This window comes from Phoenix dactylifera, chromosome 8 (assembly GCF_009389715.1).
Source record: "Phoenix dactylifera cultivar Barhee BC4 chromosome 8, palm_55x_up_171113_PBpolish2nd_filt_p, whole genome shotgun sequence".
Taxonomy (NCBI): Eukaryota; Viridiplantae; Streptophyta; class Magnoliopsida; order Arecales; family Arecaceae; genus Phoenix; species Phoenix dactylifera.
The window spans coordinates 15,075,944-15,091,228 of NC_052399.1; the positions used below are offsets into that span (position 1 = coordinate 15,075,944).

General features: G+C 44.5%; 2 protein-coding genes across 3 annotated transcripts; one reads left to right on the plus strand and one right to left on the minus strand.

The window, feature by feature from the left end:
* Positions 1–1,096: 1,096 nt before the first annotated feature.
* Positions 1,097–5,904, minus strand: LOC120111787 (protein MEI2-like 3). 2 transcript variants are annotated; one of them, XR_005513188.1, is made up of 3 exons: positions 5,661–5,904; positions 4,998–5,428; positions 1,097–2,334 (listed from the first exon to the last, which is right to left on the minus strand). XR_005513188.1 is itself a non-coding variant. In XM_039129681.1 (2 exons), the coding sequence occupies exons 1-2, from the start codon at positions 5,728–5,730 to the stop codon at positions 5,148–5,150; spliced, it is 351 nt and encodes a 116-aa protein (XP_038985609.1). In that variant the 5' UTR covers positions 5,731–5,904; the 3' UTR covers positions 4,571–5,147. The 2 variants fall into 2 exon arrangements, 1 of the variants encoding a protein (XP_038985609.1); XM_039129681.1 differs by lacking the exon at positions 1,097–2,334 and having other exon boundaries at positions 4,571–5,428.
* Positions 5,905–13,951: 8,047 nt separating this feature from the next.
* Positions 13,952–15,040, plus strand: LOC103703355. Its single transcript, XM_008786181.4, has 2 exons — positions 13,952–14,062; positions 14,164–15,040. The coding sequence occupies exons 1-2, from the start codon at positions 14,015–14,017 to the stop codon at positions 14,788–14,790; spliced, it is 675 nt and encodes a 224-aa protein (XP_008784403.2). The 5' UTR covers positions 13,952–14,014; the 3' UTR covers positions 14,791–15,040.
* The last annotated feature ends 245 nt before the right edge of the window (positions 15,041–15,285 follow it).

A 15,285-nucleotide genomic window follows, 5' to 3' on the forward strand; every position in this document is an offset into this window, starting at 1 on the left:
CAGTTAATGCCCCGCTAAAAACATGGCCACGATCTCAGTGGTGGTTGCGCGGGCTCGATCGATCAGAATTAGGTGCACAACATGGAATTAATTACTCATAAATTAATGCACATCCCGTTATTTTCAGTGATGGAGACCTACCCTATTCTATATAGAAATGGACTGAAGGATCTCCATATAGGTTTTTTTATATCACTCTCTTTTGAAACTCTGTCCCTCTCCCTGTCAAACCCTCTCTGGCTAACTTAAACGTCTGAGAATCTCCAATCGGACAAATTCCGATAGAAGAGCTTCCTTTTTTGTCAACCAAGTATTGCTGTACCGGAAGCTCAAGTTCACTCGTCATCAACTTCTTCCAGCCAACTTTCCACCTAACTTTCAAATCCCGAGCTTCGCAAATCGCAACCAACCTCAATTCCTCACCTCAGTCGTCTACCCATCCCGGCTCTTTTGTTTAGATTCTGGCGACAGCGATATTGATCATGGTTGGATCTTCTGGTTGTGCTCATTTTCAGATATGCCATGTCCAATCCCAAACCATCTCTCACTAAAGCTAAAATTTAAAACCCTGAAGGGTGGGGCGGACAGAGACAAGATGCTAGGATTGAATGTAGACCAGCCCGACCCATGAAGAAATCAGACTCAAGTTGGGTCTGCACCTCGAAGGTCGTTTTGGGGTTTCCCACTGATTTCTTTTCTTTTTTTTTTTATCCAAAGTTAAACCAGATACGAGCCTCGTTGATATGTCCCCATATCCACTAAAATTGCCGACTCATTGATAAGCTCGCCTGATTGCTTGCTACCATAATTTTTACTCATAATTTTCTCGATCCGTGGCAGAGCTCCACCAGCATGGCAGCTCATCCACGTGTGAGTACATTACACCAGCACCACCTAAGCATTCGGCAGACCAGATAGCAACTCCATCAAGCAAACCATACGGAGGCATTCGGTCCCCACATTTAATCGACGCCCGCACGTTTCGAATCTGTGCCACTCTGGTAGAATCAAAGCCCAGTTCCCATCGTGCTTCCGCCTCGGTAGTTATCTCAATAATATCCAAAAATAGAACGGACACAAACAAATAGATGTTGCTTAAATCGTCGATGAAATATGTTATTTGTAATACTGTTGCTTTACCACCCGTTCATTCCCGGCCAGCATCAAATATGTTACCATAAAAATACCTGTCTTTCCTCGCGAGCCTAGTGTGCTGCCTCCCTTCATCCTAAGGCGCATGTCAACTCTGGCGGAAGCTATTCTTCCTAAAAACTCCAGAACAATTTATTTTTTAAAAATATCTATATAATTGATGATATTGTAAAATTAGCAAATCTTAAAATAATCTATACGAATATAAAATATTTATTTAGCAAATTCAAATGATTATATAATGTTAGAAATAATGCTTAATCAAATTATTATATAACCAAAATTCACTTATACACAAAATCATGAAGTTATTTGCTTCTTCAATGAGTCTAAACAAGCTTCATATCATGCGTAAGTTATTTTTATTCAAGTTATTATTTCTTTGACAAAAAAAAATCAATAAGTCAATTTTAACTTTTTTAAATAAATGAATAACTTTTGAACAATCTTGCACTTTTGGACAAAGACGAGAAATTGATTTTATTAATTCGGCTTTATGATATATTGCATCCTGTACTACAAAATTTTAACACAAACTTCAGTGGATTCAAAAATTAGCAGAACCAAACAGACCCAAATGTTTTTAATCAAATAAAATAATTTTTATTTCCAATGATCTCATTTGATTGAAAACATTTTATTCTACTAGCTCATGCCAATTTTTAAATCCACTAAAAGTTATTATAAAATTTTATGGTATGGACATGATATATTGTAAAACCGGATCAAGAAAATCAATTTCTCGTATATATTCCAAAGAACGAGATGGTTTAAACGTTCTTCAATGTTCATTTAAAAAATAAAATTTACTTATTAATATCGAACAACATAAATAAAATTAACTTACACATAATATAAACCTCACTTCATCTTATTGGCAAACAAAAAAATAAAACTTAATAATTTTGTGTACAAGTAAATCTTGATAATATAATAATTTGATTAAACATTATGCCTAACATTCTCCAATCATTTGAATTTATACTTAAAAAATTATTAAGAATATCAATAATTTAAAAGTTTAATATAATCCTAAAAATATTTAGAAATAAATACTTGATAACAATTATTCCAAAATTTGCTAACTTCGCAACACCATTAACCACATAGATATTTTCAACATCCAAAGATCCATGAGAATATTTTTTTTCATTGAGTGCAGCAATCCTATTAACTATTTCCCTGCAAAATGGAACAATGTGTTAAAATAGGAATATACAAACATATTTTACGCAAGACTCTTCATTGCCTAGAATAGTATAAGAAAACAAAGGTACAATCAAGGATACCTTATAATTTGTTTTTTGGAATCGTTGAGTAAAACAATAACAAACTTATGGCATTCGTTGAAGCATTAAAGTGACATTCCAAACTACCATTTTCGATCAAAAAAACTTCCAACATGCAATCAAATGAATGTGCCGCTAAAATCATCTCATTTCCCTTATATATATATATATATATATATACATGCATGTGTTTCCACCATATTTCGTGCTGTGAAGGCTTTAGAAATAGTATAGTAATTATTCCCAAAACCCATTGCCATGGAGGCAAATTTGTCTATCATATATTAATTTATCTTGTTGTCGATGGCAAAATCTTTTAATCTTATTTAGTAAGTCGCACACCTTGAAAGAATACTTTATGATTATTGTTATTATCTGAAATGGATGTAATATATACATGCTAGATGAAAGAAATATAAGACCAATCAAGTCAAACAGTACGTGTACGGAAAACAAGATAACATATACATCTCATCTGACTTTTTAAAAAGAACAAGAAATTTCATATACTAAAATGGAATGCATGCATCATAATTCTTCACTCTAAAACATTAATCATGATATTCCATCAGAAACACATTGCTAAATTGAAACATAAAGAATGAAGTATTTGTTATGCAACTTGCAAGATAAAAGACCCCTAGAGCCCTACGTAATCATTGGCAGCAGAAGAAGGTACGACTACTACCTCCTCTGAAATGCTAACACACCTCCCATATGACATAGTTGTAAATACCAATACCAATGAGACTGCTGTAGTTAATAACAAAAACTAGATGAAACAGCCCAAAGCTAGCAATAAAGAGCTTAAAACATAAACAAGAAACCAAAAAGAAAGAAAAAAAAAGGCAAAGATCTAGACTGATTTGAAAAATTCCTTATAGAATTATCAGATCAAGAAGCATCAAGAAACCATCAACATCATGAATTGGTTCCATGAACCCACAGAATCACATCACAAGTAGCTAGAAGAAAACCTTAGAATTTGGAGCAGCAGTATGGACGAAAATACAAAATTGTTTATTCCCAATCATAACTAGATCTTCATTTTTTTTTTTTAAGAAAAAAAAGGGAGAGTTGGGGTTCAAATCCCTACCAGGAGAAATGAGAAATGATGTCAAAGAGAGGGTTATAAATTGTAATGAAATCCAATATGATTCAAATATTTCATATCCCTCCTTGTCCAAACAAAATGGGGCAATCAATTTGAGTGGAAGGTCCTTAGAAGTTAGAATTAGTCTCTTTTGTGTTACAAGAACTTTATATCAGAGTAGAAGCCACAAAAGGAGAATTATGAATTTATCTGATTGGATGTAAACTATATATATTATCATATAAATTCATTATCATATAAATAGTATGATCATACTGTTTATATGATTAATATCACCTTTAAAGACCCAAAAGGAGAATTAGGAATTTATTTACTATGTTTACAGCAGCAGCTTTTAAGCATGTAGGAATCCTTTACAGCTTCCCAACTACACAATGGTCATGCAACATGAACTAAGGCATCTTTTGCCTAGTAATAGAAGGCCCCATGACAAATACAAAACAGAGAGAAGAAGAAAGCTTAACATCATATTGGTTAAGTGGACACCTTATAATAAACAAGAATAATAATAGCAGAAACAACTTAGAAGCTGCTCATCATATTGCTGATATGATTAGCATTATTCCTTTAAAGATGGTTTTATTTTCCTGAGGCCGGATGCTGTAGAGCAAATGTTAAATGCGTATACAAATATGGATCAAAACTTTATACTGCTCCAACATGGACTTATAAAAACTATAATAGTAAAACAGTTCCCATTGCAGGAAAAGTAAGTAATCAATAGAAAGACCAGATTTTGATAATGAAAAGCATACTTTCTAATAAATGCTAAATATTATGCAAAGTGAAATGTATATATAAATTCAGGGCAAAGCTTTATATTGCTCCAACATGTACTTATAAAACTATAATAGAAAAACAGTTTTCATCGTGGGGAAAGTAAGTAATCAATACAAAGACCAGATTTCTAATATGAAAATAAACTTTTTTATAAATGCTGAATATTGTGCAAACTTCAAAAATTACACTGTATATTAACACGGAGATATATACATCAATCACAAATAGAGGGACACTGAGGATATGACTAATATCTTCTTTGGCTAAGAGTGACTCCCAAAGAGCCAAAAACATTCCTAGTTTTGAAACACCAGACCAAGATTTGCCGTCTCGGTACTAGACCCGTACCGGTGCCACACTAGCACAGTGTACGGAACAGAATTTTTTTGGCATGTCGAATGTTGATACACCGGCCATACTGAATACCGACACCAAGTCGGTACGGTATGCTACATACCGCCCGGTTCAGGCTGGCACGGCATAACACGCACTAGAAAGACCAATAGAACTAAACTTAACAACAGACAACATAAAGAGAATAAATGAGATTGGTGAGGCAGTACTACTGGAATACAAAATTACCAAAAATTAAATGAAATACTGCATAGGCAACAGTGAAACTGGAGCAATGCGAAACAAGGACCATGTCAGAAATAATTTACCTCGAACAGAGACCGCAATTCCGAATAATCCGCATGACGATTAATGTTCCGCACAAATAAAGTTCTTGAGGGATGCTCCCGATGTTCCCCAGCAGTAGTTCCAACATCATTTGAAGGCTGTACTGATTAATCCCATTACCAGTATAGCCATCAACAATACTTGCCTTTGACATCCCAATTTGTGAGGCTCTCTGTAGGATCAGAAACCAATACTACACCCCCTCCACTGCCAAAGAGATCAAACGTTTCCAATTCCTCCACATGACAAGGAAACCCACCAAGGTCAAAATCATCTATTATTCCAGCTAAATGCTCCTCTTCATCGTCAGGTAACAGGCTCCCAGTCCCTTGGAGGTCAAGATCCTCGACAGAATCCTTACCCTCAATCTTTTTACGCAACTTATTCACTTCAGAAGAAACCTCATCCATCGCTAAATAGCAACGCAAAGCACACAAAAAAACTATCAATCTAAGGTTGTTGGTCCTTAAAAATGGTAGAAATAAACAGCTGCATACATTGCTTGTGTGGAAGAACCGGTGAGGAGCTTCTTGACACCGACGGTGGTCATCGCCAAGAAAAGCAAGATTTAGGGAAGCGGATTTCCAAGGAAATCTAAAGACAAAAAAAAAAAAAAAAGATCGATTGCGTAGAGGCGATGATACCTTTGTAGTGAGCATCCGGCGGGGGCTTGCCGCCGGTGGACTTGCGAGCGGTCTGCTGCGTACGAGCCATCGGACGAGGACGAGAGTGCTAAGTCCATGGTTTCGGAAAGGGGAAATGCAACGATCTGGGGACGAGAGAAATGGGGAAGGGAGCGCGGGAAGACGTCGGAAGGGCTGATAAAAGGGGATTCTCGATCGATTGGAGAGGATCCGGTGGATGATATGTTTGAAGAATATCTGATCGTGATTGATTTAGTCTACTTTCGAGCTCCTTAAAAGCAATTGAACCTGGTGAGCCTTTAATAACTCGGGACATCAATAACTCTTGCCCATACAGCCCCCAACCCTCCAAGCTTCTTCAAAATCAACTTGGTGGCTGTGTTTGAATGGTGGCAAGAGGAGTAGCGTGAGCTTCGTAATTAGAGGCCCGAACTCTAAAATGGTGGCAGCCGAAAAATCTGATTTTTGACATCTCGGTCCCTGATGCGGGATAGAACTAAGAGCAATTTAGGGTGGTCTATGTCATGCTCAGCGTATGCTAAGACCGATGTTATCATGAAGGTAACTCAACCGCTGTGATCGGCTGAATTCAAAATTGTCCTGGCATAGCTGGAAAACAGCACCTCCTGTTTTGGAACATCTAGGGCATAGCTAGTGGTAACATTATCTTTAGCACGAAGTATGTTTTTAAGAAGGTCAACGGAACTAAGGACTGAGTGGCCTTCTTTGTAGCAAATCACTTTATGAGAGTTTTTTGGACCGGCGAGGAAGAGCTACCTCGGGCGCTTCGTGACTTATTATATGTTGACTTTTTTTTTTTAATGTATTCATATTGGATTAGCATGAGTCGTCTAGTGTAGCAAAAAAAAAAAAGCAATAGAACCATTTGGCAAATATCTCCAGAGTATATATGAATTTATCATATTCACCAAAAATTCCATGCGGTGAAGTCAAGTTAACAATATTATTAAGTAGTAGATTATATCAGCACACAACATCAATTGGAACATTATATGCAACAAATATGAAGCAGTGTTTACATACGAATTAAGCTATGTTTATATACGCAACCAAAAGGGTCCAAATGTAAATTAAAAGATGTCTGTTATATATAACTCGTGACCAAGTGACGCGCACCATCCATTGTAGCGGACAATAGGTAGGCATTGCTCAATTATAGACCATCCTATAGTACATAGATAATCCGTGATCTAGAAACGGTCCCTTTTAGTTCAACCTTGAATTTAAGAGGACTACCACTCAATGTGGTTATCTTATTATCTATAAGATTATATTTGGAAATTGCTATCTTATTATATATTATTATAATGACATGATGAAGAAATACAGCTGTTGTCCTACTCAGATACTATGTTAAATATCATAAATATGTTTAAAAGTAAAAAAAATATATATTATATTATACCTATATATAACCTACACAAATTTAATGATAAAAAATATATACATGTGTAATGCATGTGCCAGAAAGATCGTTTTAAGTCACTCCTTCGGGAGTTATGGGTAGCTGCCTCGCCGAGGACTAAAATCTCTCATTATATTATTCTCCTATCGTTGTGATTTTATGAGAAGCAGCTTCCTCTGATAAATGTCTTGGTATTGATCTCAGTCCAAACTCAATCTTACATTGAGCAAATCACACTGACTTGACAAACACCAATAGCCTTGGAGGGAGAATCAAGTAACCCGTTCAATCTTAATTCTAACATTCAAATCAAAATATCATTCTGTTATCATTGTCAGATCCGAATCACAGAATTATGACCCAAAAATAATAATTGCTGAACCAATACCAATCGGCGTATTTGTTTGATTCGTACTGATTTCTAGCCGGATCGAATTGAACGGTTCCATCCGGTATGCCTTTTGTACTAGCCGGTTCCGGCGCGATAATATTATAGTTTTTTTTTTTTTGGTCAAAACGGCATTTCATATCCAAAAAATCAAAATTGAGTACATCCTGCCAGATCAAAAGACAAAAGGCAGTGCAGCAAATGGGGAACGACTGCTAGACTGGTCCAGATGACCTCCCCGGAATGACGAGCCACATATGAGGCGACCCAGTCTGCAGCTCGGTTCACCTCACGATATACATGACCAATCTGGACAGCTGATAACTCCTGAACTAGTCTGCGTGTATCCCGAATCAAGGGGTGACCATCACCATATCTATCCACTCCCCGTATCCAGTCAATCACCGTGGCAGAGTCTCCCTCAATGCACAGTCTGTCGGCCCCCAACACACATCTCGCATATCGGATGCCCTCCCAGGCAGCTCGTAGCTCTGCCCCAACAACCGTCAAACCTGGCGTGCTCCGACCACCGGCTGCAATCAACCTACCATGCTGGTCCCTGATAACAAAGCCCACTCCTCCAGAAGCTCTATCCATGGCCATACCACCATCAAAATTCATCTTAAGATAACCAGGGGGTGGGGGTACCCAAGAAAGAGAAACATACCCAGTCGCTGCAGCAGCAAGAGAGGTACCCCAGATATCCCTAGCCAATAAAAATGAATTCGATGAGGTAATCGAAAAGACCTCCGCCGCCTGTGTCATAGCTCTGTCCACCACAAACCTCGGGGCCGACCCTCGCCCCTCAAACAAGCGTCCATTCCTATCCAGCCATATATGAAATGCCAAGTAAGCTGCCATAATCCCCTGTCGTACTGTACTAGGCCTCCTGGTGGAATCCCGCAAGAACTGTAACAAATCCTCCACTAACTCCCACCTCGGAAGTGAGAGCCCAGATAAGCTACTCCAAATCTGTACAGCCCTAGGGCACAGAAGTAAGACATGATGAATAGTCTCCTCGGTCTCCAGGCAAACCTCACAAAACTGTGTCATCCTCAAACCGCGCCTAACCAGAACACTCCTGGTCGGAAGGCAGCCCCAAGCCACCTTCCATAGGAAGAGCGCTACTCGAGGATGCAGCCTCAACCTCCATATCCAACCCACATCCCTCTGCCTATGAGGCGTCATACCAATCCGAGCATGAAGATCCCTGGCTCGGACTCCCGATCTGCCCGTCGGCTCCCAAATCAGTCTGTCCGGCTCCTCCCGCGATGGTACAGGTAATGCCATGACTCTCGCCGCTAACTGCTCTCCAAAGACCTCCCGTATCAGACCCTCGTGCCATCGTCCCTCTCCGGGATCAATCAGATCACATACCCTAAACCCCTGCAACCTCTCTACGTCCACCATCGTCGGCATCTGACTGATGGGGAGCTCCGTCACCCAGCTGTCCTCGAGTACATCAATGGATCGACCATCACCCACCGCCCATCTGATCGCCGACAGCACCATCGGACCTCTGGCACAGATCTCCCTCCAGATGGGGGACGAGTGGCGCCCAGCACGGGTGCCAATAAATAGTCTCCCATATTTGGCCCTCATCAAGGAGGACCACATACTGTCAGGCTCCAATAGAAATCTGGCTGCATGTCGCATCGCCAATGCCTCCTGTCTCAAAATCAAAGAAGTCACGCCCAAGCCCCCCTGCCTGATCGGCTGGCACACCACCTCCCACGCCATCAGATGAATGCCACCTCTGTCGCACCGCCTGCCCCATATAAAGTCTCTGATAAGCCTCTCAAGTGATCTCAATAACGCCACTGGGAGTATGGAGCTAGACATGAGGTAAATCGGAATGGAGCTCAAAACTGTCCGTGCCAAGGTAACCCTACCCATCATAGATAGAGTATGTGTCTGCCAACCCTCCAACCTGTGTCTGAAGCTAGTCTCTAGTGAAAGACAATCACCTCTGCGTAGTCGTCGACCCGTGATCGGAACTCCCAAGTATCTCAGGCCACTGTCCTGCTGCCTAACCCCCAAGATCACCAAAATAGCTGCCTTCACTTGTGGTTTGATCTTCGGGCTAAAATGTATCGTTGTCTTAGCAAAGTTGACTCGTTGTCCAGAAGCAGCACAATAATCAGAAACAATCGATCTAATCACCTGAGCAGCCTGCCTGGTCGCCTGGGCCAGGAGTAAACTATCATCTGCAAATAATAGATGGGATATCGGCCTGGTCCCCCGTGCCGGCCTATATGCCTCCAGCCGCTGAGAGTCCGAGGCACCCCGCAAGGCCCTAGAGAGAGAGTCGGCACACATAATGAAAAGTAAGGGAGATAGAGAACATCCCTGGCGAAGACCAACTGAGGACTCGAAGAAATCGGAAGGAGTCCCATTTACCAATATAGCAAAGGAAGGGCCCCTCACACATCCCATAACCCATCTAATCCATGTCTCATGAAAACCAAAGCTCTGTAGGGAATGCTAAACAAAGTCCCAACTCAATCTGTCATATGCCCGCTCCATGTCAAGTTTGATCCCCATTAAACTTCCCCGTCTAGGAGCCCTGCCAAGATCATACATAAACTCCTGGGCAATGAGCACATTATCAGTAATGCTCCGCCCGGCGACAAAAGCACCATGCTCTGGGCTGATGAGCCTGGGTAGTATATCTCTCAATCTCACAGCTAAAATCTTTGCCGTTGCCTTATACAATGTGGAGCACAAACTGATGGGGCGAAAGTGGCCCGGCTCAGTAGGGTCCTGTCTCTTGGGGATCAAAGCAACAAAGGTTCTCTGCCAATCAGATGACATCGCCGCCGTACGGAAGAACTGCTGGATAGCCTCAATCACATCCTGCCCGACTAGCATCCAATATCTACGAAAAAATACCGGAGGAAAACCATCCGGGCCGGGTGCCTTATCCCCCGCAAGGGACCATACTGCCTCCTGAATCTCTCTCCCGGAAACCGGCCTAATCAGCACCGAAGACTCCTCTGCCGAGACCCCCACCGAAGGCAAGGGTAGGTCTGTAGAAATCCCACTCCCTGTCTGCTCAGTCCACCTAGCTCTGAAGAACTGCTCCACCACCCGTATAATCCTGTCCGGCTCCTCTGTCAACTGACCATCCTCTCCCCTGATAACCCTGATCCTGTTCCTCTGCCTCCTGACTAGTGTAGATCGATGAAAGAATTTAGTATTTCGATCCCCTTCTAAAATCCATTGAACTCTTGATTTCTGCCTCCAAAATATCTCTTGTTGACGAAGAAGAGAATCATGCAAAGATAGAAGAGATCTAAGTTCTGTCATCTCCCCTGCCAATAACCCTCCCCTCAGAACCTCCTGAGACTGTAGTCTAGTGATAGCCTCCTCGATTTCCTCTATCCTTCTAAAAATGTTCCCAACCTCCTCCCTATTCCACCTCATCAATCGTCTCCTTGTCAGCTCCAACCTCCGAGAAACTCGATACATCGCATCACCCCTAACCGGCATACCCCATGCCTCACTCACTACATCCCAAGACCGGGGATAACAACACCAAAACTTCTCAAATCTGAAAGGATAACGGTGTGGAATAGGGATCTCCGTACTCACCAATATAGGGCTGTGATCCGAAGCAATCCTCGACAGATGCTTTACCCGATACTCTGGAAATTCCTGAATCCATTCAGCTGTAGCAAAAGCTCTGTCTAGTCTCTCCCAAACCCGAGCCGAGCCCTGTTGGTTGTTGCACCATGTATACCTTGGCCCCACAAAACCCAAATCAATCAATCCATTCCCAGAAATAAACTCTTGAAACTCCCTCACCTTCCTATTGTAACTGAAGTTCTTCCCCCCCATTTTTTCCTGTGGATCATCAATGCAGTTAAAATCACCTGCTATCAGCACTGGTGCTCCCTGATCAACCACCCTGGATGCCTCCTCCCACAATGTCCTCCGAACCCTGAAATCAGTGCTGGCGTAAACTGCTGCAAATATCCATGGCCGTCTACCCCCCTCAGATATCACCATAATAACTTCTTGATTACACATATTGAAGATGTCCAAATTGCCAAAATTTAATCTCCAAGTAACTATTATTCCACCCGATAGCCCAATGGAGTCCACTGCATAAAAACCCCAAGATCTCGGCACTGCTCTCCTAGCCTTCTGTAAACTACTACCGGACAAACGGGTCTCAAGCAAGACACATATCTCTGGACTATGCTGCTGAACTAATCTACGGAAAACCGGAGCAAAGGAAGGTTTCCCTGCCCCCCTGCAATTCCATAGTATGATCTTCATGAATCACTCGAGATAACGGCACAGCCCTCTTCCTTGGAGCCGTTCCCATGGCTAGCTGAAGAGCCTGCATCACAAATCACCTTCTCTGAACTTTTCTGCACAGAGGCCATTACCTGGAGCAGCAGCTGAACATGGCTGGAATCCCCCTGCACACTGTTCCTTTGTGCCATCCGGCACGCCTCATCCACAGTAACAGACCCCTTCACTATGGCCGATAGCTCCTCTGCCACCAGCTTGCCAACCTTACCTCCCATTGCCGTGGTCTGCGCCGCCACACCCTCCATCTCCGGCGACGGCGTACCTCCCCCAGCCTTATGCGTCGACGAATCTTCCGCGGAGTCGAGCCGAGAAGTCCCGCCCGGCTTAGTTTTTTCACCCTCTCGTCCTCCCCCAGCTACCAGCCCTGAACTGGATGTCCGGCCAGACTCCGGCGAAGTCGGTGGAGGGGAACTCCGACATCGCCGGCGACCCTTGCCTTCGAATCTCCGCAGCCCCTCTGCCGGGAGTTCCATGCCGTCGGATCTGTTGAGATACAGATCATCCACCACCATCAGACCAGAAGTCGGTCTCCTCACCCGTTTGAATGAGCTCAGGTCCACCCCCTTTAACCCGGGTGTAGCGGGCTGGACCCTATCGACCATAGGCGAGCTAACTCCAGCCCAATCCCGAGTCGGACTCTGGCTAACCCACTCCGGATGCTGCCCACAAGCCAGCTCACCAAATGGCTCGACCGCGTCACGATCCCCGACTTGGTTGGTTCGGCTCGACTCAGCCTGAGACAAAGATGCCCCACCGGGTCGACCCGCTCCGCCGGACGGGACCACCGAGGGAGCACCCGCATAGGATTTCCCGGATGCTTTCCGACGAGCAAATTTTGATGGTGTCTGCCAGCCGTCTCGATCCTCCGAGCTACTTGCAGCACCCTTTCCCTTCACCGCCGCTCTCATCTCCGAGCTCGGCGGCATCGCCGCTGAAGTCGACCCTCCACCAGACTCAGAAATCTTCTTCGGTCGGTTCCCTTCTTTCACCGGCCGAGGGGGACGAATTCTATGTGTGACCAGCCAAGGGCCATAAGGCATCGCCCCGGTTGTTCCCTTCCCCTTTTCCTTAACCTCCCCATTGCCTGGAGTTTCCATCGGGTTGATCCCATCCACCGTCGTTGCATCACCTAAAATCTCCACCGGTTCTGGCTCCATCGCTGCCGGTGGGCTCCGTCTACAATCCTCTTCCAAGTGACCCACCCGACCACACTTAAAGCAAAGGGATGGCAGATTTTCGTAGAGGAAATCCTGCCAAAACTTTGCTTCCACACCGTCCTTCCTACCCTTCACGAAGATACCAGGTCTCAGAGGCACCTTGAAGTCCAGTTCGATCTTCACTCGTGCAAAGCCCATCTTCTTCCTCTGGTCCGTGAACGAGTCCACCTCCAGCGGCTTCCCGGCCATCGCCGCCATCTTTAGAATGATCGGCGTCCGCCAAAACTCTAGGGGTAGCCTGGGCAGCCTCAACCATGCAACACCACTACCGATCTCATCCCTGCCAGGAACGAAATTTGGACGCCATCGTTCCATAGCATGGAGCTGTCCGGCCACCATCCATGGACCAAACCGCACCGCCGCCTCCCAGTGCTCCACACTAGCCAAGCGGAGGGTCATATAACCATCCATCATCATAAAGCTCTCGGGATCATAGTCAAGCTTCAGGGCACGGCGAACCTCCTTCGCGACCCATTCCGCTGGGATCTGTCTCCCCAAACTCCTCACCAAAACCGCCACATCCTTCCAGAAGCCCCTTGACTCCTCCAGCAATTCCTCCTCCACCTCCAGAATGTCAGGGAAGCGATTCTGTATCGAACCCAGCTCCTGCTCAGATATCTTGTGAGTGGTCCAAGCCTGGCGCCTCAACGTACCTCTAGTTACCTCCGCCCAGGTCGGGGCCCTCCCTCCTCCACCCTTTAGCACAGGCCTCGGACTCCCATCCTTCCCTGCCTGAGACGACGCCTTCCTCCCCTTCTCGAGGTTAGCCATCAATGCCGCCCACCCAGTTCGAGAGGATCACCCCCCCCCCAACAGTCACTCACCAGACGTATTATAGTTTCAGTTCCATCGGACCGGAACTATTTTGTATGGCCGAACTGGTCGGTGTCCGGACCGGTTCAGTGCGTGCTGAACCGGCCTGCCCAAAGCGCAAAGCTCGTCCGAAGGGCCTCCATCTTCTCCAATCGGAGGACCCAAACAAATCCGTCGGACGCCGCTGATGCAACCCTTCTCCCCCCATGCCCGTTTCTTTTCCTCTCTCAAACAGGTAGTGCCATACCGATACCGCAATACCATCCCCCAATCTCTCTCCCTCTCTCTTCTCTCCACACTGCAGCAACAAATCCATCTCCTTTATGTTTCTCGCAGGTGGAGGATCGATTGGCATCGGAGACGAAACGAACGAAACCTACGCCGGAGACCTGTCCATCATCAGACCCGCTCAGCTCTCCCATCTTCCTCGACTCCCCGGCCGGCCCCAGCTCCAGGCCGCCCCGCCTCCAGGAAAGCAGCAGCAGCCCTCCGCTCGACTTCTTCTCCAGTTCCAGTTCCCCATACCCACTAGATGATGCTGGCCGCGGCGGCGATGAAGACGGCGAGGCGGCGGACGACATCGAGCAGCTGATGTCTCTTCTGGGGCTGTCGGTAGGGGAATGCGCGGATGAAGGAGACGGCGGCGTGGGGAGTTGCTGTGACTGTAGCGGTGGCGGGGGGTTCTACTCCAAGGTCGCCGGGGTGAATGGCCCCAAATGCGAGAAAGAGAGGCGGAGACTGGATGGTTGGATTGACTACTACTACCGCGGAGGTGATGGCGGGGAGAGGAGAGAACCGGCGAGGTTGGCTCACCTGCTGCTGGCCAAGGCTGCCTACTTGGATTGGGGTCGGGAGGATGGTGAAGACGGCCTTGGGGCGATTGGGTTCCCGGACACCGTGAAGGAGTTTTTGGAACATGACCCACCTGAGAAGAAGTTGGGAGAACAAGGCACAGAGTTTTAGGATTCAGGATTGGTTGTTCTCATCTTCTTCTTGGCTTCCCTTTGAAGTTTAGATTGTGTCCAAGGTTACTTTGTAAGCTTGAGCTGGTTCTGGTTTTATACTTATTTTTCTACGTTTGGCAATTTGTGTTTCTGAGAAACTGTAGTTTAGGAGGGCAAATATTACCTGCAAGGTTGAGAGGACGCAGAAACGTTGAGGTTTGATAAAAGAGATTCAATATATAACCGTCTCAGAGCTTGAGATTCTCTGATACGCCTGCCTTTTGTTCTTCAAGAAACTACCGATGAGTTTAAAGGCTTCTCTCGGATGAAATGGATGCCCTTCATTCTTTCCTCGTGGTCATCATAAATTTCCAATGACCTTTTCCCAGGAAGCTAATTCATTGGCAATAGCATGGAAGCTTTATTATTCATTATCAAATAATAAAAAACCCTCCATCTAGAGGTTTTCAACCAACTTGCAAGATAGTCCAAACAATTTGTCTTTATGATGTGC

Coding starts and splice junctions, on each gene's coding strand:
- LOC120111787 (XM_039129681.1), bottom strand. CDS start 5,730: ATGGCTCGTACGCAGCAGACCGCTCGCAAGTCCACCGGCGGCAAGCCC. Junction 5,429..5,660: donor GCCGGATGCTCACTACAAAG/GTATCATCGCCT, acceptor GTTGCTATTTAG/CGATGGATGAGGTTTCTTCT.
- LOC103703355 (XM_008786181.4), top strand. CDS start 14,015: ATGCAACCCTTCTCCCCCCATGCCCGTTTCTTTTCCTCTCTCAAACAG. Junction 14,063..14,163: donor TCTTTTCCTCTCTCAAACAG/GTAGTGCCATAC, acceptor TGTTTCTCGCAG/GTGGAGGATCGATTGGCATC.